The following is a 25014-nucleotide window of genomic DNA, read 5'->3' as shown; positions in this document are numbered from 1 at the left end:
AAATGCAGCCCAAAGCCAGGGCATGAGTGTGGACAGGACAGGGGTTTAAGGCAGTTATGCTGAGGCCCATAGGCACACCCAGTGTGGGCACGTTTCACTCTGGGCCCAAGGGACAAGGCAGAGCAAGGACTCCAGCCCACGTGCAGCCCAGGCCCCGGCACATGCAGGCTGGGCTGGTGCTTCACTTCAGCTGTGCCTGGCTGCACACAGAGTAAGGATGAGAGTCTTCTCCTTCCACTTCTCTGCAAAATGCAAAGCCATCTCAAGAGAAGGCCTCAATACCTCAACTCCCTTCCTGCTGGCACTGAGAGCTGAACCACTGCCTGCAAGCCTGGCAGGGACCAGGCACCATGCAGAGTTTGGCAGACTGTGTCCATGCTGAGATGGGTTTGGAAAAGAGGTTTCTTACAACAGCAAAAGCTCACACAGCTGATCTCAGGGTGCTGCTGGAGCAGCTCTCCAGGGACAATGAACGAGGCCCTGAAGGGCAGGAGGAAAAGTCCAAACGCTTGTAAAAAGACCAGGCCAGACTCAGAGAATCCCTGCAGCTGCCTTTCATGCTGCAGTGGCTGTAGGAAACCACAGGCCAAGGCTGCTTGCTCAAATGCAGGAGCCTGGGGCATTGCCAGCCCCTGCTGTGAGGCAGATGGTTCATTCCTAAGCCCCAAACATGCTCTCTGTCTCTGGAAGTTTAGCAGTGCCTGTAATGTGCTGCATGGGGTGGAAAAGGACACTGAGAATGTGACCACAGCAACCAAACTCCTCCTGGGCTGCAGCACAGGACCTGGCATGGTGCTGGGAGCCAGGGAAGGACCCTCTGCGGCTAAACTCTTCCCTGCTCACCTCTCTCCAAGGGCAGGGCTCAGAGTGGTGAGCAGAGCAGAGCAAAAATCTCATCACCATCTGACACCTGAGAGTCCTCAGTAGTAGCCACAGTGCAAGATGAGTCATGATGTGGTGCGTGGGAGGGGAGGAGATGGGCTGCCCTGCAGGAGAAAGGATGGAGCAACAGTGCTGACAGAGCTGCCTTGATGCTGGCAATAATCTCTCTGCAGTCAAACACCTCCAACCTGGCCTTGCTATGGTCCCCCTCGAGTGGGCAGACAGGTCCAGAGGGGGAAAGAGGATGGGCTGGGGAGAAAAAAAAGAAAAGAAAAAAAAACCAAAAAGCCTGTGTCGGCAAATCTAAACCACTTTCATTTTAAATAACAATAATTATAATTAAAAAGAAGGGTTGCCCATGGCTAGCAGCAGGGCAGTCAGTAGCCAGGGTGCCATTCCTCACTCTGTGATCCTAGGGAGTCTCTTTACAGGAGCCATGGGATCTGGTTTCCCTGTTGCTCGGTTGAGTCCCTTGGGAAGGAGGGGAAGGGAGGGCGACTGTGCCCGTCCCAGTCCAGGACACTCCTTGTGCTCGGTGGGGCGGGGGGCGGCCGCAGTCCATAGCCACAGGCGCTTTGCTCTCACAGCCCTGCCCCCCTCTGCCGCCTCCAGAGGGAGTTCAGAGAGCCAAGGGCATCCAGCTGCCTCCTGCTTCTAGATGAACTTGAAGCACTTTGTCTTGTCATGGGGCAGGCGGGTCTTGAAGAGGACCGAGTCCACGCGGAACTGGGTGTACAGGAGGGGCATGTAGCCATACACCTTGACGAAGAAGTTGATGCACTTGTGTCGCTCGTGGAAGTGAGAGTCATCATGTGAGAGTGCCTGCGGGCACCCGGGGCAGCGGAAGGTCCAGCGGGAGGTCACCTGCAGCAAGAGGAACAGAGACGGTCACTGACAAGCTTCCCACAGCACTCTGGCCAGGGGACACATCCTGCCTGTGCCCCAGGCACTGGTGCAGGGGTCCTGTGTCACATGCTGCAGACTGGGTGCAGATTTGGCTGTGCTCTCCTGGGCTGCCAGGTGTGCCTTGGAAATGCCCAGGCAAGGAAGAACAGGATGACTAAAGGTTCCTTCCCAACCAAACTGTCCACACCAGCTCTGTCCAAGCAGAGACTTGTGTAAACCATTTCCTGAATCACAGAATGGCTTAGGCTAGAAGGGACCTCAGAGATCATCTAATCCAATCCCCCTGCCAATTTCTTTGCTCCTCTAGTCTGACAAGGAAGATGCTGACAGCCTCAAGCAGGTCACACTTGCAGTGTAGCACATCAGGGACACAATGCAGACAGATGTGGTCCAGGCAATATGTTCTCTGTGGCACAGCTCCTCTGCTGAGAGAAAGGCACCTGGATCTCCCCCACAGCAGAGTGGCCTCCTAGCACACTCCTTGCCTTACAAACTGCTGGACTTCCCCCAGAAACACAAAGCCCAGGACAAGCTTTCACCTGGTGCTTTACCTTGATGGGAGGTTTTCTGGTCAGGTGAGAGACCAGGAAGTTCATGGCGATGTCCTCACAGTTGATGTACTCATCCACCATGTCACGGATGGCTTGGGGCATCACATAGGAGTACAGGTAGGCGTAGTACTGGGAAGGATAAAAAGGTGCAGTGTTGCTCAAGGTGGTTCCAAGAGAGCTCAAGGATGCCAGTGGAGAGACTCCATACCAGCGTTAATCCTGCACACAGCAGGTATGCTGTACACAGAGCAACAGCGATCTGCCCCACAGCCACCACCTTGACCAAGTCTCAAGGCTCTTGTAACTTCAGAAATCTAGGAAGGATGGTCTCACTCTCCTCAGACCTTGCTGCCTGTGCATGGCAGCAGCAGCTGGTGGATGACCTTCCCAGCATGATATCAAAGCTTAGGACAGTACCCTTGGGAGAAGATCTGACTCTTTTCTCAAGGCCTGTTTGCCTGCTTTTGCCTCTCCCATATAGAGGAGCACAGGCCATGGAACTACTTTCTGCACCATTCCCTTCCAACACAAACCAGCCACCTCCACACCTACCAGCCAGGCCATGCCACCACATGGCTACAGAAACCCAGGGCTTCCCCACAAACTGCCCCTTGCAAACCTTTGGGCCTGTAGGATTCAAGATACTAGAGTAAGGATGGGGGCAGGCAATCCTGTGGCCTGCCTCATCCTCCCCATGACCAAGAACATCGCTGAAATTCACTCAGTCCCATGCCTATGGCACTGCAGCCTGCTGCTCCTCCAGGAGATCTCTCGCTGGGACACAGCCCGGTTGCTGGCTGTGTTTCATAGAGTCATAGAATCGTTTTGGTTGGAAGAGATCTTTAAGATCATTAAGTCCAACAAATAACCCAGCACTGCCAATTCCACCACTAAACCATGTCCCTCAGCACCACATCTACAGGACTTTTCAACCCCTCCAGGGATGGGGACTCCACCACTGCCCTGTGCAGCCTGTTCCAGGGCTTGAAGACCCTTTGGGGAAAGAAATTTTCCTCATCTTCAACCTAGATCTTCCCTGGTTCAACTTGAGAAAAAAAAAAAAACCCTGCACAAATATAACCCCTGGGAAGGAAGGGAAAGCTCAGGGCTTTGTGGTCATGACATCTCACCTTATGGAAGAAGGCAGCACCAGTGAGCACCATAGAGAGCTCACAAGAGTAGTTGGAGTTGTAAAGCCAGGACTGATGAGGGATGTCCCATGCATGGTAGCGTCCTGGGAAGCCAACAATGCGGTCCCTTGCCTCTCTCCAGACACTGCAAACACAAAAAGCCTTTCAGCGAGACACAAACCCAGGGAGTCTGTCCAGAGATGAGCATGACTCTGGCTGAGAACCACTACACACAGGACTATGTTCTCAACACCAATGGACCAGCTCCAAAGGGAGGCTGCGAGTGATGGAGATACCTATAGATAGAGAAGTTTAGCAACCGCTCATGCAAAAAATAACCAATGCATGTTTGGATAAAAAGGACAAACATTGTTAAAAGGTGCAATTACTTTGCTTTAGAAGCCTGGGTTTAATAAAAATAGACAATTCCAACGTGTAAAAGACAGCTTTTTACAGAGGCTCTTCAATGCAAGCTTGTCCACCTCCACTGCACCCAAGCTCCCCTGTCAGCAGGAAGCACTGGCTGGCCATCACAGCTGCCTGAGTGGCAGCTGTACAAGTCCCACCCTGAGGTAACTCCAACTTCTTTCCTGTTGTAGTACAGAAATGCTGAAATCTCGGCTTGAATGGACAGGCAGAAGTTGTGGACCTTATCATGGTAGATGTGAAGTGAAGCATCACTCAGTCTCCAAGCACAGGCTCTGAGCAATGTTGCTTGGTACAAAGCTGAGTTTCTCAACTTGTTCCTCTCCTAGGGGCACGTTTGAGTTGCTTATTCATGGGGAATGTGCTCCTAGCTCATGAATTAAGGATTTTCTAACTCATAGTGGCTGCTCTGTAGGTTTAAAGAAAACCAAACAAATGAATAAAGCCTTGTGGCCCTAAATTAGTTTCTGAATTACACAGAGAATGGAAAACTTAAGATCTCAGACGGAAAGGCAGAGAAAGAGGCAGGAAAAGACAGTGAGGCAGGAAACTCTTCCATCCTGCCACCAGCTTCCTGTGGCCCATGCATGGGAATCACTGCACAGCACTCTGCTCCTCTTATTTCCCCTCTATGGAAAGTCCAGAGCAGTCAAGGATCGGCCTGGGAGGAACTCAGGGTCTGCTGGCCTCTTCTGTTGAATGTCTGGGAGTTTCCATCTCGTGAAACTAAGTTTCTTTCTCCATCAATTGAGGCAATACCAAACTCCCTTTAAGAAAGCTGCTGTGATGCTGAAGACTCTGGTGTCTCCAGAAAGATCTGGAATGCCAAACTGCCAACTTCCCATACCAAACCAGCACACAGTGGCTTCCTGAGCTCTGCCATATGGGAAAATACTCTGGGACCATAAGCACACCCTTCACCCTAACACATTGTCACAGAAGAGCTGGACGGAATTAAATGCTGAGGTTCACGTGGGAGAGCAGGAGTTTGCTTAACATCAGGAAAAATCCAACAGGATAGCTGCAACACTGGCAGGAATAATTAAGAAAGAATTCAGTGCCTAGCTTGGGAAATAAATCCAGCTGCCACTGGCAGGGGTCCTGGCTTCCTTCACATCATCTGCTCCTGTCTCCCTAACATGCTGTTCAAGATGCATCTCCAAACACACTGACTACACAATAAAAGAAACAAGTCCCAGACAGGAGCCTACTGGACACAGAAAGCCCTTGCCTTCTGCACAGGCACAAATCAGGGTGGAAAGTGGCCTTTTTGGTGCCTTCCTCATGTGGATGTGAGTTCCTCCCACAGGTCCCATTCCCATGGAAGCAACTGCAGGATGCTGAAGAGACCAAAATTCTGAGAGCCCTGAGTTTTTCTTAGTGACACGGCTAGGAGCAAAGATGTGATTATTATTATTATATGCTCTGCTCAAATGAACCAAACTCTGATATAACCTGGTCATGAAAACCAAGTCCTTAACACTGCCAGCAGCTTCCCTGGCACCATCTCCAGTGAGCACTTGTTTGCTGCTGTTTCTGTCAATCCAATTTGATTGTTTTGAAAAGCTTGAGTGGGAACTACTCATTCCCTTTTCACTTCTCCCACCTCCTGGCTTTCCTACGAACACGCCACTTTTCCCTCCCCAGTTCAGCCAGAAAAATAAGGATTTCTCCAGAGAATCATTTTGGGTGTGCTCCTGAAAGGTTTGCTCAGGGTGTCCACCTCCGACTCATTCCTGAGCAGCAAACGGGGCAAGAAGAAGTTTTTGACCCCAAGAACTGCAGCTGGAAGCAAAGTTTCAACAACACACATTTGTTTTGGGCAGAATTTCACTCAGTCGCTGAGGCACCAACTCTTCCCTGGCTGAATGTGCTACACAGGGAGGCTTGGTGGGAACAAGGTGTTTGTAAGCAGGCAAATGAATGAGAAGAACATAAGGCACTTTGAATTCTCACCTGATGCTCTCCTGGCCAAATCAACAAAGCCTCAGCCAGGTGCTGTGGATAAGGAAGGGAAAATAAGAGACCAGAATTGGGCAGAAGACAACCAAGTTCAGATAAAGAGCTTGAAATGGAGCACACAAGGGAAACCAGGGGTCCTGACATCTACTCCCTGGCTTTAATCACTTTAGCACCTCGTTTCTTATCTCTTGCAGAAAGCTTGTTGGGATTCCAGGCATTTTGTGCCTTTGAATCTTCCTCCCAAACCTAAGCCAACACATTTTGGTGTGAGCAGAGAGCTGGTTCCCATCCTCCACCCCCAGCCAGCTGCCAGGTTCTCTTGGATTAGCAATAGAAGCTGCTGGCTGGGTGGGCGTACAAGTTGCAGCCAAACAAGTCCCAGTGCTCTCTCCTTGTGCCATCCTGGCTCCCTGGTGCCTCTTTGGCAGCTGGTGAGGTTTAGTTGTATGAGTTGCAGGAGCAGCCTACAGTAACCTCCCACAGCAGGAGCCCACAGATCTCCTTTCTTCTTCAGGGAAGCTTTTCGCCAGGGTGAAGTCAAGGAAAAACATAGAGGCTGGAGCAGAAGGAGGGTGGGAATGAGAACAACCACCACCAGATGTAGCATTTGCCTTTTCCATGCTCTGCAGAAAAAAAAATTAGGAAGAGTTGCCACATCCCAGCGTCATAGGGAGCAGAGGATGCAGCCCACTGAGAGCATGTGAGCATCATGATCTGCAGCAGCCACTAGCTGATGGAGGATGCAGTGCAGCAGCCTCTTGCCTTTGTTTTCCAGTCTCCTTCTACCCTAGGAAGCTAGATGCTCCAAAAAATGTTACAAGAACATTATCAGCACAGCAAAAGCTGAAGTGTTGAGGTCAGGAAATGTGAGAATCAAGGCTGTCTAGACAACCTGGATGCAGAACACATCATAGAATCATGGAATTATTTCAACTGGAAGAGCCCTTTAAGATCATGTCCCTCTGCACCCCATCTACACAGTTTTTCAGTCCCTCCAGGAGTGGTGACTCCACCACTTCCCTGGGCAGGCTCTTACAGAGCTTGACAACCCTTTCCATGAAGAAATTGTTCCTTAATGTCCAAACAAAACCTCCCCTGGCACAACTTGAAGCTGATTTTCTCTTGTCCTATCACTTGTTACTTACGAGAGGAGACTGACCCTACCTTGCTCCAACCTCATTTCAGGGAGCTGTAGCGAGTGAGAAGGTCTCCCCTGAGCCTCCTTTTCTCCAGGCTAAACAATCCGATTTCCCTCAGCTGCTCCTCACAAGACTTGTGCCCTAGACCTTTCACCACCTTTGTTGCCTTCTTCTGACATGCTCCAGCACCTCACTGAACACAAAACTGAACACAATATTCAAGGTGCTGTCTCACCAGTGTCCAGTACAAGGGGACAATCATCTTTCTAGTCCTGCTGGCAACACTATTACTGATCCAAGCTGGGATGCTATTGGCCACCTTGGCCACCTGTGCACATGCTGGCTTGTAATCATCTGCCTGTCAACCAACATCCCCAGGTTCTTTTTCAGCCACTCTTGCCCAGGCCTGGAGCACTGCAGGGGGCTGCTGTGATCCAAGTGCAGCAACCAGCACTTGGCCTTGTTGAACCTTATCCCACTTGTCTCTGATCATTGATCCATCTTGTCCAGGTCTCTCTTTATTCTCAAGAAGATTAACACACCCACCTTACTTGGTGTCATCTGCAAACTTACGGAGGGTGCCTTTGATCCTTGTCCAGATTGTTGATAAAGCTACTAAAGAGAACTGGCTCTGGTACTGAGCCCTGGAGAACCCCACTCATGACCAGCCACCAGCTGGATTTGACCCCATTCACCACAACTCTTTGGGCGCAGCCATTCAGCCCCAAGGCACTCCCAGGCTACGTGCAGGGAGGCCACTCACCGGAAGCCAAACATGATCTCGTCGTGGCGAAGGTGAGCGTCGTCGTCAATGGACAGGATGGCCTCCGTCTCGATCTCGTCCCACGGCAGGAACCGGTTGTTCAGGCTGTTCTTCTCTGTGCGGACGACCTGGGGGGTGAGCACAACACAGTTACTACGGTGGCTGCCAGTGCCCAGAGAAGAGATTTGGGGACACTGCTTCCTAGCCCCTCGGAGAGGAGAACGTTTTCTAAGCAACAGGCATCAGCTCATCCTGCTGTCAGCTTCCAGCCATTCCACCTGCCCCTCCTGCCTGGACTGCTGAAGCCAAATGCAGTCTTCACGGTGCCAGGTACCAGCTGTAACAGCCGTGCTTGTGCTGCTGGCTCTTTTGGCTCTTTTGCATGCTGAGGGCAGCTCTGAGATAATGAAGAGAGGGGCAAGACAGCAGCCATGGCCAGTGTCCCCTACGGCTACTGAAGAAGCAGCCCTTGCAGCCTTTCTGCACTACTGATCTGAATTGTTCCTGTCACTATCCACACTGCCTTCTCAGACACAACTCATCTGCAACACCTCCCTCTCTCAAAATTCTTCCAGCCCCCCGCTGGGTCATTTCCCCTACCTCCAGCCATATGAGTGTAAAATCAGACTGCATTTCTCCCTCTTCCTGACTGCCCCTTCCATGCTGCACCCTGTTTCTCCCTTTCTCTGACACTTTCCATCTGCCCTGGCTGATCTACAGTCACTTAGCTCACCCTGGGCTTCCCATCCTGTTCAATCCCTGCAGTAATTTCTCTGAACAACCTCCCTTGATTTAAAAATAAAGTCCAGCCTGGTGAAAAGAATAAGGCGTCACAGCAATAAAACTCCATTAAATAAGATTACATTTGATCACAGCAAAAAAACCTCACACTGAAACCATTAACAGTGGAAAATATTTGTACTGGGGATCTGTGTGACAGCTGGTAGGATTAAATTCCCATGTAAAGCCAGTGCTGGAGCTTTCATCTGTCAATAGCTGCTGGGGAGAGGGGGAAACAGAGCATTTGACAAGAACACATTAAAATATTTCATTGAAGATCCATCAAAAACACAAACAATTTATTGCAGGAAGGTGAGCAAATTAAGCAGCTCTAAGCTCTGGTGGAGCAGGGTCAGAGCTGAGCTGGCAGCAATCCCGCTCCAGGAGGGCTGTCATGCAATTGATGCCCATAAGAGAAAGCAAAATTCCTGAGCAGGAATTTCTTCCCCCTCTCCTGCCCATGGTAGAGGAGCATGATAAAAATCAGCAGGGTGTTTGCATCCACTTTCACAGCTAGCATGACCCTGCAGATGCACCCAGTAACATCTTCTCTAACGGGGAACTGCTGGAAAAGAGAGGTTGCAGGAATCACAGCAGTGAGAAGGGAAGTGGGAGAGGAGGCAACTCCACACTGATTGAGAGGAGGCAGCTGGAAAGACAGGAATCGAAACCAATGGAGGTTGGCAACAGTATGGCCCTAAGGAGGCCAAGGAAAACTGGGACACAAAGAGGCCAACACAGGCTTCAAGAATTCAAGGAACTACTGGAGAGAGTCCATCAGAGGCTACAGAGATGCTGAGGGGACTGAAGCATCTCTGTGATGAAGAAAAGCTGAGAGACTCGGGGCTGAATAGCCCAGAGGAGAGAATACTGAGAGGGGACCTTGTCAAACCTCATTGATACCTGAAGGATGTGGGTGTCAAGAGACAGACTCTTTTCAGTGGTGACCAGCAATAGGACAAGCAGCAATGCACACAAACTAACCCAGGAGGCTGCATCTGAACAGGAGTAGAAGCTTTCCTGTGAGGGTGATGGAGCCCTGGACCAGGCTGCCCAAAGAGGTTGTGGAGTCTCCTCTAGAGAGATTCCAAACCCACCTGGACACAATCCTGAGCAACTTGCTCTGAGTGACCCTGCTTTAGGAGAAGGGTTGAACTAGATGATCCCCAGAGGTCCCTCCCACCCCCATCATTCTGTGATTCTGTAAATACCACCTCCACAGAACCACTAACAAGCAACACATCCTCTGAACGTGTCAAGTGGGGAAGGATAGGAGCCAAAAAGTGGTCCCCCAATTGACAACAAGGAGAATTTAAATCTTCCCCTACATTGCCATGGCTGTACCTAACTGGCTTCAGCAAATCCAAGTGCTCTCGCAGTGGCATCAGGAGAACCAGGTCTGCTGGCTCAGAGAGAGGGGATGGGGCTCTAGATAGGGTAGCTGGGCCCCACTCAGAGATGGTTTTGGACTTGAAGATCACTTTGGCAAACTGATGAACATTGCACAGTGCAGCAAAGCAGACCTTGGTAGGAGCCCTGAACACCTCCAGCAGGACACTGTCAACAGTAGGTTTTGTGTGTCACCCATTTCCAAGGGGACTGTGTAAAAGATGATTGAAGAGAATTCAGGGCCAAATCTGGGCACTGGCTTCTCAGAGGTGCAACAACCCAACAATGTCAGGGCTAGTGGAGTGGACAGCAGTAAACTAAGCCAAAAGGGACTTTCAAGTCATTACATTAACCTTCTGCACGATCCAGGTCACAGGGACCCCATCTCAGACCTGAGCTGTGGCTGGCAGAAGCCAGAAAGGTGTCCTTTATCCATGTGAAGACATCAAAAGTGGGAGTTCCTCTGAGATGTTAACTTTCAAAAGTTAGTAACTCCTCGTTGTGAATGATCTGCCTTTAGTTCCTAGCTGCTGCTCCTTGATGGTCCTCTCCCACTCCAGAAAAGTACACCAAACCCTCTCTGGGTTCTTTTTCAGACTGAGGTCTCAGTCTCTCACCCAGAGCCATCTCTCCTGCCCTTCCATCATTTTAACAACCTCTTGAGCCAAGAGCTCTATCAAAACCCAACTATTTTGTTCCCTCAGCAAAACTGAAATGCTGCACTCTGGCAAAACAGAGAGTCAGCAGTTTTCCTTACCCAAGGAGACAAAAATAGTGAGAAGGACACAAAACCAGCCAGTGAGCAACATGAGAGACACAAACTCATTTACTAAAAAACCACCTTCACTTACAACAAATATTAAGGCTCCAAACACACTGCTAGGACCTCCACAAAAATTCCAGCTCTTGCAGACTCCAAACTATCACAGATTGTGTACTTCCAGCTGTCTTATTTTTGGCTTTTCCTCAGGAATAATTTCTTTTAAAACACTGTCATCAGCTAAACAGACTCCAGCTCCAAATTTCAAGAGGCCTTCCCCCCCCAGACCCCCCTGGCAGAAAGCAGAGTTAGTAAAAAGCAAAGAGGCTGTTAACTTAGCTTGCCAAGGTCAGTGTGTTATCTTCAGCCAGAAGAGAAGAAGAAACAGCAGCCAGACAGCCCAGCAAGGAAGCCCAGAGCTCAGACTCTGACTGCCCCTACTTGTTTTGAGTAGTAGTTCTTAAACATTTCTATCTCCCCAATGGGTTGTTTAGAACTTATCCTTATTTTCCTTTCTTACACCCAATAGTCACTTATTTACATTCTTTAGCTTTCTCTGCTTGAACTTTGAGAAGAAAAATTAAAAAGACAGTTTCAAACCATCACAACTCCTAAACAGTCTTTTGAGACAAACTGCAAGGCCTAAAATGTCTCTGAGCACCCCACATGAGAAGTTTCTGCTCCTTTCAGCAAATTGAGCCAAGGTGATTCAGTTCCACAACATGGGGTTTTCTGACCCAAGGAGCACAAAACCCCACAATTCCATTTGCTCCTCCTAGTGAGGCTTTACACTGAAGCTTTACATTTAAGTGTTGCATATAATTTGATGGTGCAAACATGAAGAATGTCTATGCCCTTGGAGAAGTTTTGACAGGTCAGCCTGGTGAACTGGATTGATTTAGGTGATCCTCAGAGGTCCCTTCTGACCCCTACCATTCTGTGATTTCTGGGCAAAGAGCAAATTCTGTAAGAAAGCAGGAACCTCAGTGCTCACATCAGGTCTTTAGGAGAAAAAAGGCAGAGGAGAGCTGGATAATCTGGGAAGACAAATTGGGGATCCATTTCGACAATTCCATAACTCCTTCAATTCAATCCAGGTGGGCTGGGGAAAAACAGCACCATAGGCAGATGTGGGGATGGGGACACCACAAGCTCTCTTTTGCCAAGCAGCTGAGAATTATGGCACTGAGGACAGGGGAGCCAAATGCATCTGCCTCCTGCACCTGATGAGCTGACCTCGATCTACACGTGGAAGGAAAAAGCTGAGTGCTGCTGCCAGCACAGTCCTCAAGGGAGGATGCAGATTTACACTGCTGTCAATCCCTTTTCCTGGCACCAACTCTGACTGTTTTATTAATAAGATTCAGTGAAGCAAGTCTCCTGAGATGCAGGGGATCTCTCTAGCCAGAAGCTCCAAGGGTTGTGTCCTTTTGCTCGCTGCTGTCCCAAGGACTGATTCATTGGACCAGAGCAAAGCCCCTCTGCAAAACTCAGCTTAGCCCAATGTGAACAGGACTGACCTCAGGGGTGAGATCTGCCTAGGACCTCACAGAATCATAGAATGCATTGGCTTGGAAGGGTCAAAGGTCATCTTGTCCACCCCTCCCCCTGCAGTGAGCAGGGACATCTTTAACTAAGGCCAGGTTGCTCAGAGCCCCATCCAAGCCCACCTGCACTTCCAGGATTAGGGCCACCTCTCTGGGCAACCAGGGTCAGTGTCTTAACACCCTCAGTTTCTTCCTCATATTTAGTCTGAATCTCCCCTTGTCCTGTTGCAGGAGGCCCTGCTAAAAAGGTTGTCCCCATCTTTCTTATTCCATGTAAGTACTGAAAGGCCACAGGATCACAGCACATACAGCTGCTGGTGTAGAAAGGAAAACAATTAAAAATCAGCCAATCTAGGCTTAACAGAGGTCAGAGAGAGCTCTGTTAGGAGATCACAGAATCACAAAATGGTTGGGGTTGGAAAGGATCTCTGGGGATCACCTGGTCCAACTCCCACTGCTAAACCAGAGTCACCCAGAGCGGTTGGCCAGTCCCTCTAGAGAAGGAGACTCCACAGCTTCTCTGGACAGCTGGGTTGAAGACTCCAGCACCCTCACTGGAAAAAAATTTCTCCTCACATTCAGACAGAACCTCCCAGGTTCCAGTTTGTGCCTGTTTTGGCCTTTCACTGAGCACCACTGAAAAGAGTCTGGCCTAATCCTGTTGACACATCTGTTAAATATAGATTGCACTGAGAAGATTCCCTCTCAGTCTGCTCTTCCCCAGGTCTCTCAGCCTTTCCTCACCAGAGAGAGGCTCCAGTCCACTCAGCATTTTCATAGCCCTCCACTGGACTCTCTGCAGCAGCTCACTGTCTCTCTTGAATTGCCAAGTCCACAACTGGACACATTACTCCTGCTGTGGCCTCACTAGGGCAGAGGAGGTGTAGAGTTCGAGAACCATCTTCGACCTCCTGGCCACACTCTTCTGGATGTGCACCAGGAGATGGAAAACTTCAGTGAAGGGGAACAATGAACAGGAACCAAATGTCCATGAAACTATTCTGTAATCAGACATTTATTTATTTTCATCTCCTACTTTGGACAAATTTGGACATCTTCTGATTAAGAAAGTGCCCAGATTGGCCCTTAAGACCTGCAGACTACCAGATACACCAGAGTCCCTTCCCTCTATGCATCAGCATACGAGTGCTGAGATTATTCACAAGACTCCTTAGAAGGAGTTCTGTGTGTGCAGGATAAATCACATCTTTTTCACAATGGCTGACTCCACCTCTGAAACCAAGGTGTTAGATCAGACTGGCACTTGTTTCTCTGCAGATGCAACCATAGGAAGATGACAAGTCTTCCTGGTCACACAAAACCAGCAGCATCCCTGGTGATGTGTAACTCTTTGGGAGTGCAGCTGTCAGAACAGGTTAGTAGTGACCAGCTGGAATCAAGGAATGAGTTTGGTACGTCACAAGGGGATACAGCATGCTGTAAACAGCCTGGCTGTGGCAGGGATTGTGGCACTAGGAGAGGCTCCATATGGAAATTACACACCTGAGGTTCCATCTCTCAAAGATGATTGATCCTGATTTCTCTCATGCTGTGTGTTATCTTTCCCTCATTTAACGTGTCAGGGAGCTGAAAAGAGAGGCTGGTCCCAAGGCAGGCACCACATGGGCATGTTGGCTGCACGATAAGAAGCCAAGCTTTCTACCAAGGCAGCTGCCAAGGAGAAGCTGAAAAAGCTGCTGCCATCACCATAGATGCCAGCAAAAATCTTTGCAGCCCTCTACCTATTCCCATGTATATGATGCATGTGTGAATCACATGGGTCTGACCAAGACTGCAGTCTTTCCTTCCTTGATTTTCTCAGTGGTTTATCACTACCTGCTCCTGGGCAAGCTGAAATGCTCCACAAAGCTGCCAAGATCACCACAGCTCTCAGCCCAGGCCTCAGATCTATTTGACTACCTTTACCAAGGACAACTACACCAGTGCTTATTGAAGGCTATCAATTGCCTCCTGAAAGTGCAGCATCAAACCCACCAGCCCTGGGGTCCTGCCCTGCCCACACAGAACTATTTCCTCCTGCCAGTCTCAAGTCCTATCATGAAAAAACCCTCCCATTTGCAGAGGACAGAAATTCATCCTGTTCCTCACAGCCAGCATTCTGCTTTCCAAAGTCAAAACCACACTGAAAAACACAGACCCAAGCCTTGTGCTCAGCCAACGAGTCTTCATTTCATGAAGAAGAAAACAACTGGCCTCACCTGATGCAAGACAAAGCTCCTCCCAGCATGCTACCAGGCTGCCAGGGCTGTGCAGGAAAGAGATGGGATGCTTGGTCTCTCCACCATAATCAAGCCCCTGGAATGACGCCTTTCCACTTCTCAATCACTCTCTCATTCTCAGCCTGGTCCCAAAACTTGATGAAATGAGTCCAGCACAACAGGGGACTACAGGGCATTTCTGACAGTTCCTGATGAGCTGCAAATCCAGGGGAAATTGCAGCTCTGCACTTTGACACACACTAAGAATGGTGTTAAAGTTCCTTCCAGAAACGCCACCAGCGCTGGCAGACCTCAGCAGATTGGCATTTGGTAAAGAAATGGATCTTCTTTTGATGCTGAGAGTTCATGATAATGAGTGCTTAAAACCTTGAGATGCAAAGACAAAATCATAGATGCAGAAAGCAGCTCTTCTAAAACTTCTTCTCTCGTAAGACACAATTTTCTGCTGTTATCCTAGGGTTAACACAGTCAAATCCCAAAAATACTGACAAATAGGCACAGATATGACCACAGCTCCTAAACAAGCACCACCTACCCTGGCCAAAGCTGTTGTGGATAGAGATCCAGGCTGCAAGGTGCAGCTGTAAGTGGATGTGCTCCTCTCCAGACTGGTCTCTTGCCATGAAAGAGCCTTGTTGTGCCTGGCTGGCTCCCCACTCTGCTCCAGCTGGTCTGGATGAGGCCCAGGCCATGTGGTGCTTGGCTCTGGATGGTGCTACATCAGCATCTGTCACAGCCAGGCAAGGGGCAGAACAGGCAGGAGAAAGGAGATGGCACTCTTTCTCACTGCCCTTACATATCACTTCTCACCTACCCTGAATGTATTCTCTGGCATCTGCTCTCTTGCTTGATTTGATGGCACTAGTATCAAAAAGATGTCATTTATTTGAACATCCACCCAAACCCAGTTCTTCAGAAACACTCTTAGCAGGACGTTTCTTCATCTGTTTTCTGATGAGACATCCCTGGCTTTCACTGTGGTTTCCCCTGGCAATTCTTCACCTTCTTGTTTTCCCTTTGATCTTTGCTTGTAAAGATGGACTGGAAAGTTACTGTTAGCCCCTTTCTCATGTATTATTCTGCAGCTACCTCCCCAGCGCTTCCTCTTCACCTTGAAACAGCTACCACCCCCTCCTCTACACCCTCAACTCCCAGACTTCTGAGCTTTGTTACCTCAAACTTAAGACATTTTCAAGTTTGGAATGAAAAGGATTTATAGACTATTTTAAGACTCATCTCCAGAGGTATGAAAAGAGTTTCACGGCAAGGGTATTTAGCTACAAAGCTATCCAAAGGCAGCGTACACTGCATATAAATTGGCAAAACAGATGCATTTTTAAAGTATGCATAATTAAATAATGCAACATAAAAAACAGGCATAAATTATCCCCCATTGAGAACAAAACCACACAGGAAGGTATCAGTAGAAATCCTTTTTTAAAAACTGGTATAGTGTGGCTGTGCACGTAATATGTGCAAACACTCAGTCTCTCTTTAAACTACTCGACTGCTATCAGTGGGTTGCTCATCTCCAAGATGAGAAAACAGCTTGTGATACAAATAAAACTGATTATTTATTCATTTTCATATGGGTGCATCTGTCCCTTCTTTCTAGAGAAGCTAAGGCAGAAGAATGCTATTTTAACATTAGAGGGACTAGATACTCTCTTATTTTTATCCTCTCAATGCGTCGCTGTTAGTGGCTATGCAATTAAAGATGCACGCAGAGTTGGCTGTCCAATTAGATTTATTTTATAATTATTTGTAATTACTTGGCTCCAAAGAACATCCCTGGGATAACATGTCACTTGCAGTTAAGGCTTTCAAGTACCTCAGCTCCCGTTGCTTCATTACACTCCTTTCTCAACCTTCTGAAACTTCACTCTGGGTTTTACATGAAAGCTCGCAGGGAAAAACTGCTGAAGGCAAGGGGACAGATCCAACTTCCTTCAGCATGTCTGGGATCATGAGCCAGGTTTCAAGTTGTTTGCTGTGAAACCAGAGAAAGCAATTTCAGGAGGGACAATGTAATGCTCAGGGTCAGGATTTTGATACTAATAACCTCAGTTCAGGGTTTGGTGGAGTTTTATTTGGGAATGAACTAGGCAAGGCCTGATGTTCTGACAGACATCACAGCTTGTTTTTAATGCTCTTTCAAGTTGTGGCTAGATGAATGTCATGAACCTGCTTTCACCTGGTGAATCCTGCCTTGGCACTCAATGCCAAGATTCAGATGAAATTCTGACCAAACTAGATGCACTCCCAAAGCTCAGTGAGACACACTGGGGAGAAGATGGACGGCTGTAGGACCGTCTGCAGCAAAAGCACTCACAAATTCAGTGCAAGGAAGGGTCTGTGTCCACAATTATTTGTCTTCTGTAAGACAAAGTAAGGCAAATAAACCAGAAATATCCTCTCTGCAGGGCCTCTGCTGCAATTTAGTGATAACATTCAACTGGCCTGCAGTAACACCCTTGCCAGATGCTGATTCTGCTGGGAGCTTTTGCTCATCCTACCATTCACAGCTACTGCAGGAATTCTTTGCAAGAGGTCACACGAGATGTCACATCTAGCTTTCTGCAAGAAGGACAATGACCCCACCACTGCCACTTCTCTAGTGACACCACCAAAACACCCATCATACCAACAAAAATATGCTCTCAGAAAACCTCTCTGCTTGGGCAAGAGCAGCTGGAAAGCTGCCCAGCAGAAAAGGACCTTTGTCAAGGTGACCAAGGCAGCCAACATCATCCTAGCTTGGATTGTCCCCCTGTGCTGGGCACTGGTGAGGCCACACCTTGAATACGGGGTTCAGTTTTGTGCCCTTCGCTCCAAGGACATTGAAGTGGTAGAATGTGTCCGGAGAAGAGCGATGAAGTGGGTGAAGGGTAAAGAGCACAAGACTTGTGAGGAATGGGGGAGGGAACTGGGGTTGTCTAGCCTGGAGAAACAGAGGCTGAGAGGAGAGCTTCTCACTCTCTAAAACTTCCTGAAGGGGCTTGGAACAAAGTGGGTGTTGGTCCCTGCTCCCAGGTAACAAGTGATAGGACAAGAGGAAATGGCCTTAAGTTGCAGCAGAGAAGGTTTAGGTTGGATTAATTGAAAAAATTTCATTCCTACAAGGGTTGTCAAACACTGGAAGAGTCTGCCAGGGAAGTGGTGGAGTCACCATCCCTGGAGGGATTTAAAAGCCATGTAGATGTGGTGCTGAGAGACATGGTTTAGGAGTGACCTGGCAGTGCTGGGTTAACAGTTGGTCTCAATGACCTTAAAGGTCTCTTCTGACCAAAATGACTCTACAATTCTCAGCCTCCATTTTGCTCTTTCTACCTTCCAAGTTCCTGCTTCTGTCTGTCCATCTCAGCTTCTTCCTCTGTGCAGTTACTTCCTCTCCAAATACCCCTCAGCTATTGTAGTGGTAATTTTAAGAGCAAAGAGGCTGTTGGATAAAACATTTTGCTCTTCAAAAGTGCAGGGTAATGATATAATACACTGCTGAAACCACTGTCATGCTCCAAGCTGATGCAGCTGTATTTTAATGAACCAGGGCTGTCTCTCCCTTCCTCATCTTGGGGGTCAGCTGTAAAGGTTTATGAACACTTGCTGACAACCCAAAAGATCTTTCCATAGAAAAAAAAATTGTCAAGAGGATTTTCAGAGGTCAATCCTATACAATTGGAATATTGCCTTTTTCAGATGAAACACAACAAATTCCACCCAGCTACTTACAGTACAACAATGACTGAATTAAGTGATGAAGTAACAGTGTTGGGTGCGTAGAATCCTGGAACAGTTTGGGTTGCAAAGACCTTTAAAGGTCATCTAATCCAACACCCTGCAGTAAGCAGGGACATCTTCACCTCCATGAGGTTCTTTAGAGCCCTGTCTAGCCTGGCTTGGAATATTTCCAGGGATGGGATATTGTCCTGAGTTTGGCTAGGATAGAGTTAACTTTGTGGCTTGGGGTGGGTTTTTTTCCTGTGGTTTTGTGGGGTTTTTTTTATTTTTTTTCCTTGACAAGAAGCTGGGAAGGGCCACAGATGAGACAGCCAGTAGAACCAGCCAATGGGTATTTGATACCACACTGATGTCATGCCCACTACATAAAGGAAGGGCTAGCTGGGTACTTTGGGCAGGTAGCTGCTGGGAGCAGCAGCTGGGCAGGATCAGGCTGCTGGGCTGGGCCAGGCCAGGCCAGGCCAGGCCATCATGGTCCTTGCTGGGATTTCTATCCGTTTCTTTATAGGCTATTTCATTAGTGTTATTTGGCTTCCTGGTTGTTTTTATATCTTTGTGCTGTTCTATTAAACTCTCCTTATCTCAACCCACAGGGTTCTGTCTTTCTCTCCCAGTTTTCCTTCCGATCCCACCAGGGTGGCAGTGGTGGGGCAGTTGTGTGAGCAGCTGCTTAGGACTCAGCTGCCAGCTGGGCCTCAACCACCACAAGTGTCTACTGCCTCTATGGGTAACCTGGGACAAAATCACTCCCCCCTCAGCACAAAACATTTCCTCCTTACATCTGGTCTGATTCTCCCCTCTTCACGTTTAACACCATCACCCCTTGTCTCCTCACAGCAGGCCCTGCTAAAATGACTGTCCCCAGCTTTCTTATCGGCCATTCAAGTACTGGAATATTGCAGTAAGGTCTCCATGGAGCCTCCTCTACTCTAGGCTGAACAACCCCAACTCTCCCAGCCTGTCCTCACAGCAGAGGGGCTGCAGCCCCCACATCCTGTTTGGCCTCTTTCGGAGCCACTTGAACAGGTCCATGTCTCTGCTGCACTGAGGACTCCAGAGCTAGACTCAGCTCTGCAGGTGGGATATCATCAGAACAGAGGAGCAGAATTGCCTCCCTTGACTTCCTGAAGGGCCTGGAGCTCTGGTAACAGGGATTCAAACTGCCTGTGGGTAGCAAAAAACTTTTCAGAGCTAGACTGGTAAATGCCAACAGCTCAATAGATGTGCACCCTACCAGTGCATCTGGAGAGAGACACCACCTTTCTGCTTCAGACTAAAGCCAACCCTGACTCCTATGATTCAGCAGGAGTTTGGCTCTGCCAGGACAGGAGCTGTAGATCCTTGCAGCATCCTGGCCTGTCCCTGGAGGCAGGCAGAGCCCTGAGGTGCACATCAGGCTTGAATGATCACTCCTCTAACTAAATTCTATCTCCTGGATCTGTTCCGGGTATCGTAGGGAAGCTGGCACAGCACCATGGAAGGCAGAGTTGTACAAGATTGGACTGACACCCACAGCCAGGACTGCTCCACACTGCTTGGGCTAATTTGTTTTCAAAGCAGCTTCTGAAATTCAGAGCAGTAGAGTGAAAACAGGCCAGGAAAGAACCCATGGTCAGGACTGTCCTGTTCCTGTACTTGAACTAACCCAGAAGTGCTGTGTGATACAATCTGTAGAGATGAAGAAGAAAAATTCGACCAGCTCACAGAGGAGCCAGCTGTCAAAGTCTGACCTTATTTTGGCTAAAATATGTGGTGTTCCTGCCTCACTTTCCCAGCTGCACTATGTGGAGGGCTCCTCACAGATGCACCAGGCCAGGTACAACCTTGGTACCTTGTCCTCCTTGGAAGAGCCATATGGGAGCCTGGAACAGCCATACTAGAGCCTAAAAAGATACACAAAATGTAACTCCTTGACCTTATTAAAAAGAAAAAACAAACAAACAAAACCAAACAAACCCCCAAAACTTCTGAAGTATTGAGGCTCAGATTTCTCTCAGCCCTTCACTCTTAAGACTCCACTAGCTAATTCATGCACTTCAAATTTCATTGGAAAAGACACATTGCTAGTCCTCTGGTCTGTGCTGAGAAGTCGGGCAGCAAATGGGCTGAGAGTTCAGGGATGGATCTGGGAAAGGCTGTCATATCTCATTTGCAAGACAGAGAGCATGTAAAAGTCAGAAAGGCAGTTTAGGAGCACCCTTGAGGTATTCTCTTCTTGCCAAGCTATCAGCTGCTGTGCAGTATGAGGTCATCAGCATCAATGGGAAGCTAACACAGCAATGTCCATCTTAGATAGGTAGAAATGAGAGAGAGAGAGAGACAACAGTCTCCACTGGAAGAAGGAAATGCTGGACACCCAAGGGATGTACTCCCAGGGGATTATTGGAACTATCTTCTTTCTGTTCCCTAAGTGAGGCAGGGTTTATCTTTCCACACTTTTGCTCTTTGGCTGATAGCCCAGCTGCTTTAATTAACAGGGACTTTCACCAGTACAAATCCTCAGTATTGTTGTGCAGCTACAGCAGGTTTCTCTCTTTCTACTTGCTATCTGTCAAACAGGATTTCCACTGCAGAAGTAAAACAAAATGCCTGGCACAGCAGGTGTGATTATTTTAAAATGTGTTAAAGTGGACATGCCTCAGTGTTTGGAATACATTACAATCAGGATGCTCAGTGATGGTGTTCAGCAGTTAAAAGCTGCTGTGTCCCAGCCTAGAAGAGCTTTATCACAGTCATTCCTATCTGGGGAGAGAAGGCATCAAAATGAACATTACATCTCAACTAATGGAGGAGGGAATTGGTGTCAAACTATAAACTTAAAGAACAGCTACTAAAAAAGCTGGTATATAAACTTGGTATATAAGCAGAGCCAAGAAGCCTTCAAGTTTGCAGGTAGGTTTTTGGGTTTTTTTTATTGATGGGAAGAGGACAGAGGATTTATTAATGTTTACGTGGCTGGGAGCAGCAATCATAAAGAGCATTCAGGCAAGCAAAATCACTTTTGGCTTCCTGGTTTATTCCAAACTGAAAGCTTTCTGAGAATCTCCAAGATGAAAAGGCTGAGACCTCACTGTGAAAGTTCTGATGGGTCTTGAATGAAATGAAGACAGCTGAAGACAATCCTCATATCTAGTTCTTTGAAGTAATGTTAGAAGAAAAGAACTATCAAATCCATACAATGACTTCCTAATCAGCATTTTCTCTCTTGTTGCTCGTTATTTCATGAGTACAGCTCATCAAGAAAAGCCCTTTCCATTAGCTCAAATATCAGAGAATAGGGTCAAGATATTACCCTCATCGTGGTCAAGTGAAGGGGAAAAGCATTTTCACCACACACATCACCTCACCTCAATAGCAATAAATGCCTTCTCACTTGACATGGCCGAGCCAGTTGCAAGACACAAGCCCCACACAGATTTCGGAGGATCTTCCATTTGCTTGTAGGATCCTAACTGCTGGAATCCTTGGCTGAATTCTGCTTCTCTTGGTCCACGTCTCACAGCAACTCACTGTTACACCCAGAGGAGCTGAAGGCAGCACCAAGAGGAACACCATCCCCAAGCTCTCCAAGCCATGGGTTTTGCAGTGGCCAACATCATGTTCCTCAAAGCTTGGCTTGCCCCAAGACTTTTAGTATTGAGTGATCTACTTAAATTTCTGCCACTAGTCAATTAAAAAGTAAGGCAAAAATCAAGGGGTAACAAAGGCTTCCATTAATACATCACTGACAAACACATGGTTGGAATGAATACAGACTACCACGACCACCTCCCACAACCCACAGTATGGGCTGGGAATTAAGGACCAGCATGTGTTAGAAATTACAGAGTTCTCATAAATGAGGCATAATTAAAAACAATGCCTTTCATAAATTTCTGATAAAAAGCAACCTAATTATTACCTGTTTTGAAACCAATTTGCTTTGCCACCTGCATTCACAGAGAGAAGAAAATAAGCCTTATCGTGAAGAATTATCTAGCTTACAGCTGTTATAGTTTCCAGAAAAGAGCTTTTCTTGCTCCCTGTTGGCTCTCTTTTCTCACAGTAAAAGATGGGGCTGTCCCTTACTGCCGAGATAAGACAGCCTTCCCCACCAGCCCCATTCTGGGCAGCCCAGGAGATCAAAGTGACAATTAGCCCTTCCACATCAGAGCCAGAACCTGAACCTCCCCGCCCAAAATGGCTTAAGTATTCAGCAGTGAGAACAAAAGCTGTTTCCCTTCCCTACACAAACCTCAAAAAACCCCCTCAGAGATCAATTCAGACAAGCATTTAGGAACCTGAAGACTTTGCTAAACTATTGTGATCTGAAAGTATTATCTGGGAAGCCCAAGAAGAGCTTCACCAGATTTCCCATCATTCTGCTGCTAGTAAGTCTGGGACAGGTGAAAACAGCATTTCTGTGAGCTCATAAGGAGATCTGCAAGTGCATGCCTTAGAGACCAGGCACAGCTTTTGGTTGGAAAAGACCTCCAAGATCACTGAGTCCAACTGCTAACCTAACACTGCCAAGTCCACCACTAAACCATGTCCCTCAGCATCACATCTACACTTTTAAATCCCCCCAGGGATGGGGATTCCACCACTGCACTGGGCAGCCTGTTCCAGGCCTTGACAATCCTTTGGGAGCAAAATCACTCCTCCTGTCTAATCTAAACCTCCCCTGGCACAACCTGAAGCCATTTCCTCTTGTCGTATTGCTCATTCCTTGGGAGAAGAAACTGACTCCACTTCACTCCAGGCTCCTTTCCAGGGAGCTGTAGAGTACAAGAAAGTTTCTCATTAGCCTTCTTTTCTCCAGGCTAAACAATCACAGCTCCCTCAGCTGCTCCTCACAATACTTCTGCTGTAGACTCCTCATCAGCTTTGTTGCCCTTTTTTGGAAGCATTCCTTCCTCATGTCCCTCATAGTTGATTTATTGATGTCCCAATGCCCCATGAGGTTCCTCCTATTCCAGCAAACTTTAACACAGATTTTTTTTTTTAAATTGGTTCTATATAATACCCATAAGCCAAAGCCAAATTCATGATCTTGGTGACTACAGCTTGCTCCTTCTCTTCTGTGCCAGGGGACTCATCCACTTGCTGGGGTACAGCATCAAGTCATTGCTGCTCTGGGAGGCATGGCTGTCTTTGCTTCACAAATACTATGCATTCTGTACAGAATGCACAATCAAATGATTTTGCACAGCAAAACCACTCCACCAAAGCAATTAAAAGCATAAGAAGAAAGGAAACACAGATGACCAGGCACTAGGACTTTATGGGAAGGAAGGTGTAGCTTGCAGGGAAATGGATGTCAACACATGGTGACATACAAAGTAAGAGCTGAAACAATAAAGTTACAGAGAATGAAAAGAAGGTGAAAACGGAAGGGAAAAAAACCAGAGAAAATATATCCACACGCTCAATTCCCTCTCATGCTTGTTCCATTGTGTGGAATAATCTGTAAACATGAAATACTCTTTGTTATTTAAACAGGCACATGCAGACCCTAGAAGTAGAAGGAATCCAGTCCTGGAAAAATGTTGTAGCATTTTGCTGCTGTAGTGACTCTGGTGCCAAGTTCTGCTGTGCAGCTTTTGTCTCTGTAGCTGTCGTGGCAGAGCCTGCATTTTAAAGATGCAGACAGCTTTCGTGTTGATGGTTAAAGGTTTCAGCACAGGAGGACTGGCGCTCCTCACATCTTCAAGCTTTCATGTGTGACCAAAATGAGCCAATTATTTATGCACACAGCAGTGTGTAAGGCTGCTTCTATCCCTTGTTTTTCCCTTTCCAATGCCCCATCTAACTCCTTCCTTCTTGCCATCGACCCCATTAGCTGCATCCTAAGCCAAAGGAATTCAGAGAGCTGAGGCTACAGTAGAATTTTGCCCACGGAAAAGCCATCACAAACCAGCATATGGCCCACGAGAGAGTTAAACACAGGGTTTAGGCAACAGCAGTTCTTGCAAGGGCATCTGAGTTAATATTCAGAGTGCAAATCCCCGAGAAGTCGGTGCTGCTTGTTACATTATCAGCATACATTCATGCCTCGCTGCACCTTCGCTTAGGCCCTGCAGTGACAAGCATCTGGAATTTAGCATCGCAGGTAAACTAAGCAGCAAATTTGCTCTCTTCCTCTTTTGCTATATGATGGAAAAAAAAAAAAAAAACAAAAAAAACAACCAAAAAACCCCAACCAACATATTGAAGCAGCAGCACTCGCAGGGATTTGAGAACTAATCCTTCTCTCCAGCAGCACTGTGGTCTGCGGGCAGCAGGTGGTGCTATGTACCCAGCAGCAGCACACAGGCATCTTCAAGCAACATCACCCTGCCTCATAAAATTGCTCTCATTGAAAAATTTGCCTCATAAACCAGTGATACACTGCCAATGAAGCTGGTGCACTGGATGGGGCCCATTTAACCCACAGATGCTGCAAAACTGTCCTGTAAAGTGACTCAGTGCTAAGAAACCAGGTGATTGTCTCAGCTCTTTTTGTCAAGAAAAGCACAGACTGAATTGTTCCTTCTGGAAGCAAACCTGTAGCTCCTGACTCCCATATGCCACCCAGGACCTGAAAGTTAAGTTGGGTTCCTCCTGATTTTGTACACCAGACTTGTGAGTTAGGACAAAATAAGGACAAGTGGTGCCCAGTGTAAAGCTTTGAATCACCAAAGAGCTTGAGCAGGTGAGTCGGTCCAGAAAAGCACAAGCCACATCACCAAGAATGGGTTAGGTACATGGTTTCATACTCAGCAGCTGAGTCAGGATCCAAGCTGGTATTCATGCAAAGCTCCAGGAAGGAAATGGATTGAA

At 47.7% G+C, this 25014-nt stretch overlaps 1 protein-coding gene across 1 annotated transcript in view; it reads right to left on the bottom strand.

Moving 5' to 3' along the window:
- Positions 1–1528: 1528 nt before the first annotated feature.
- The window catches only part of EXTL3 (exostosin like glycosyltransferase 3), a 33145-nt gene continuing 9659 nt past the window's right edge, over positions 1529–25014 (bottom strand). The window contains exons 2-5 of the mRNA XM_054383554.1: positions 7760–7887; positions 3470–3614; positions 2340–2468; positions 1529–1746 (exon numbers count right to left, since the gene is read on the bottom strand). Coding sequence (XP_054239529.1) covers positions 1537–1746; positions 2340–2468; positions 3470–3614; positions 7760–7887 — 612 coding nt within the window. The 3' untranslated portion in view covers positions 1529–1536. The remainder of the gene's footprint in view (positions 1747–2339; positions 2469–3469; positions 3615–7759; positions 7888–25014) is intronic.

This window comes from Indicator indicator, chromosome 9 (assembly GCF_027791375.1).
Source record: "Indicator indicator isolate 239-I01 chromosome 9, UM_Iind_1.1, whole genome shotgun sequence".
Classification (NCBI taxonomy): domain Eukaryota; kingdom Metazoa; phylum Chordata; class Aves; order Piciformes; family Indicatoridae; genus Indicator; species Indicator indicator.
This window is presented reverse-complemented; position numbering and strand designations above follow the sequence as displayed.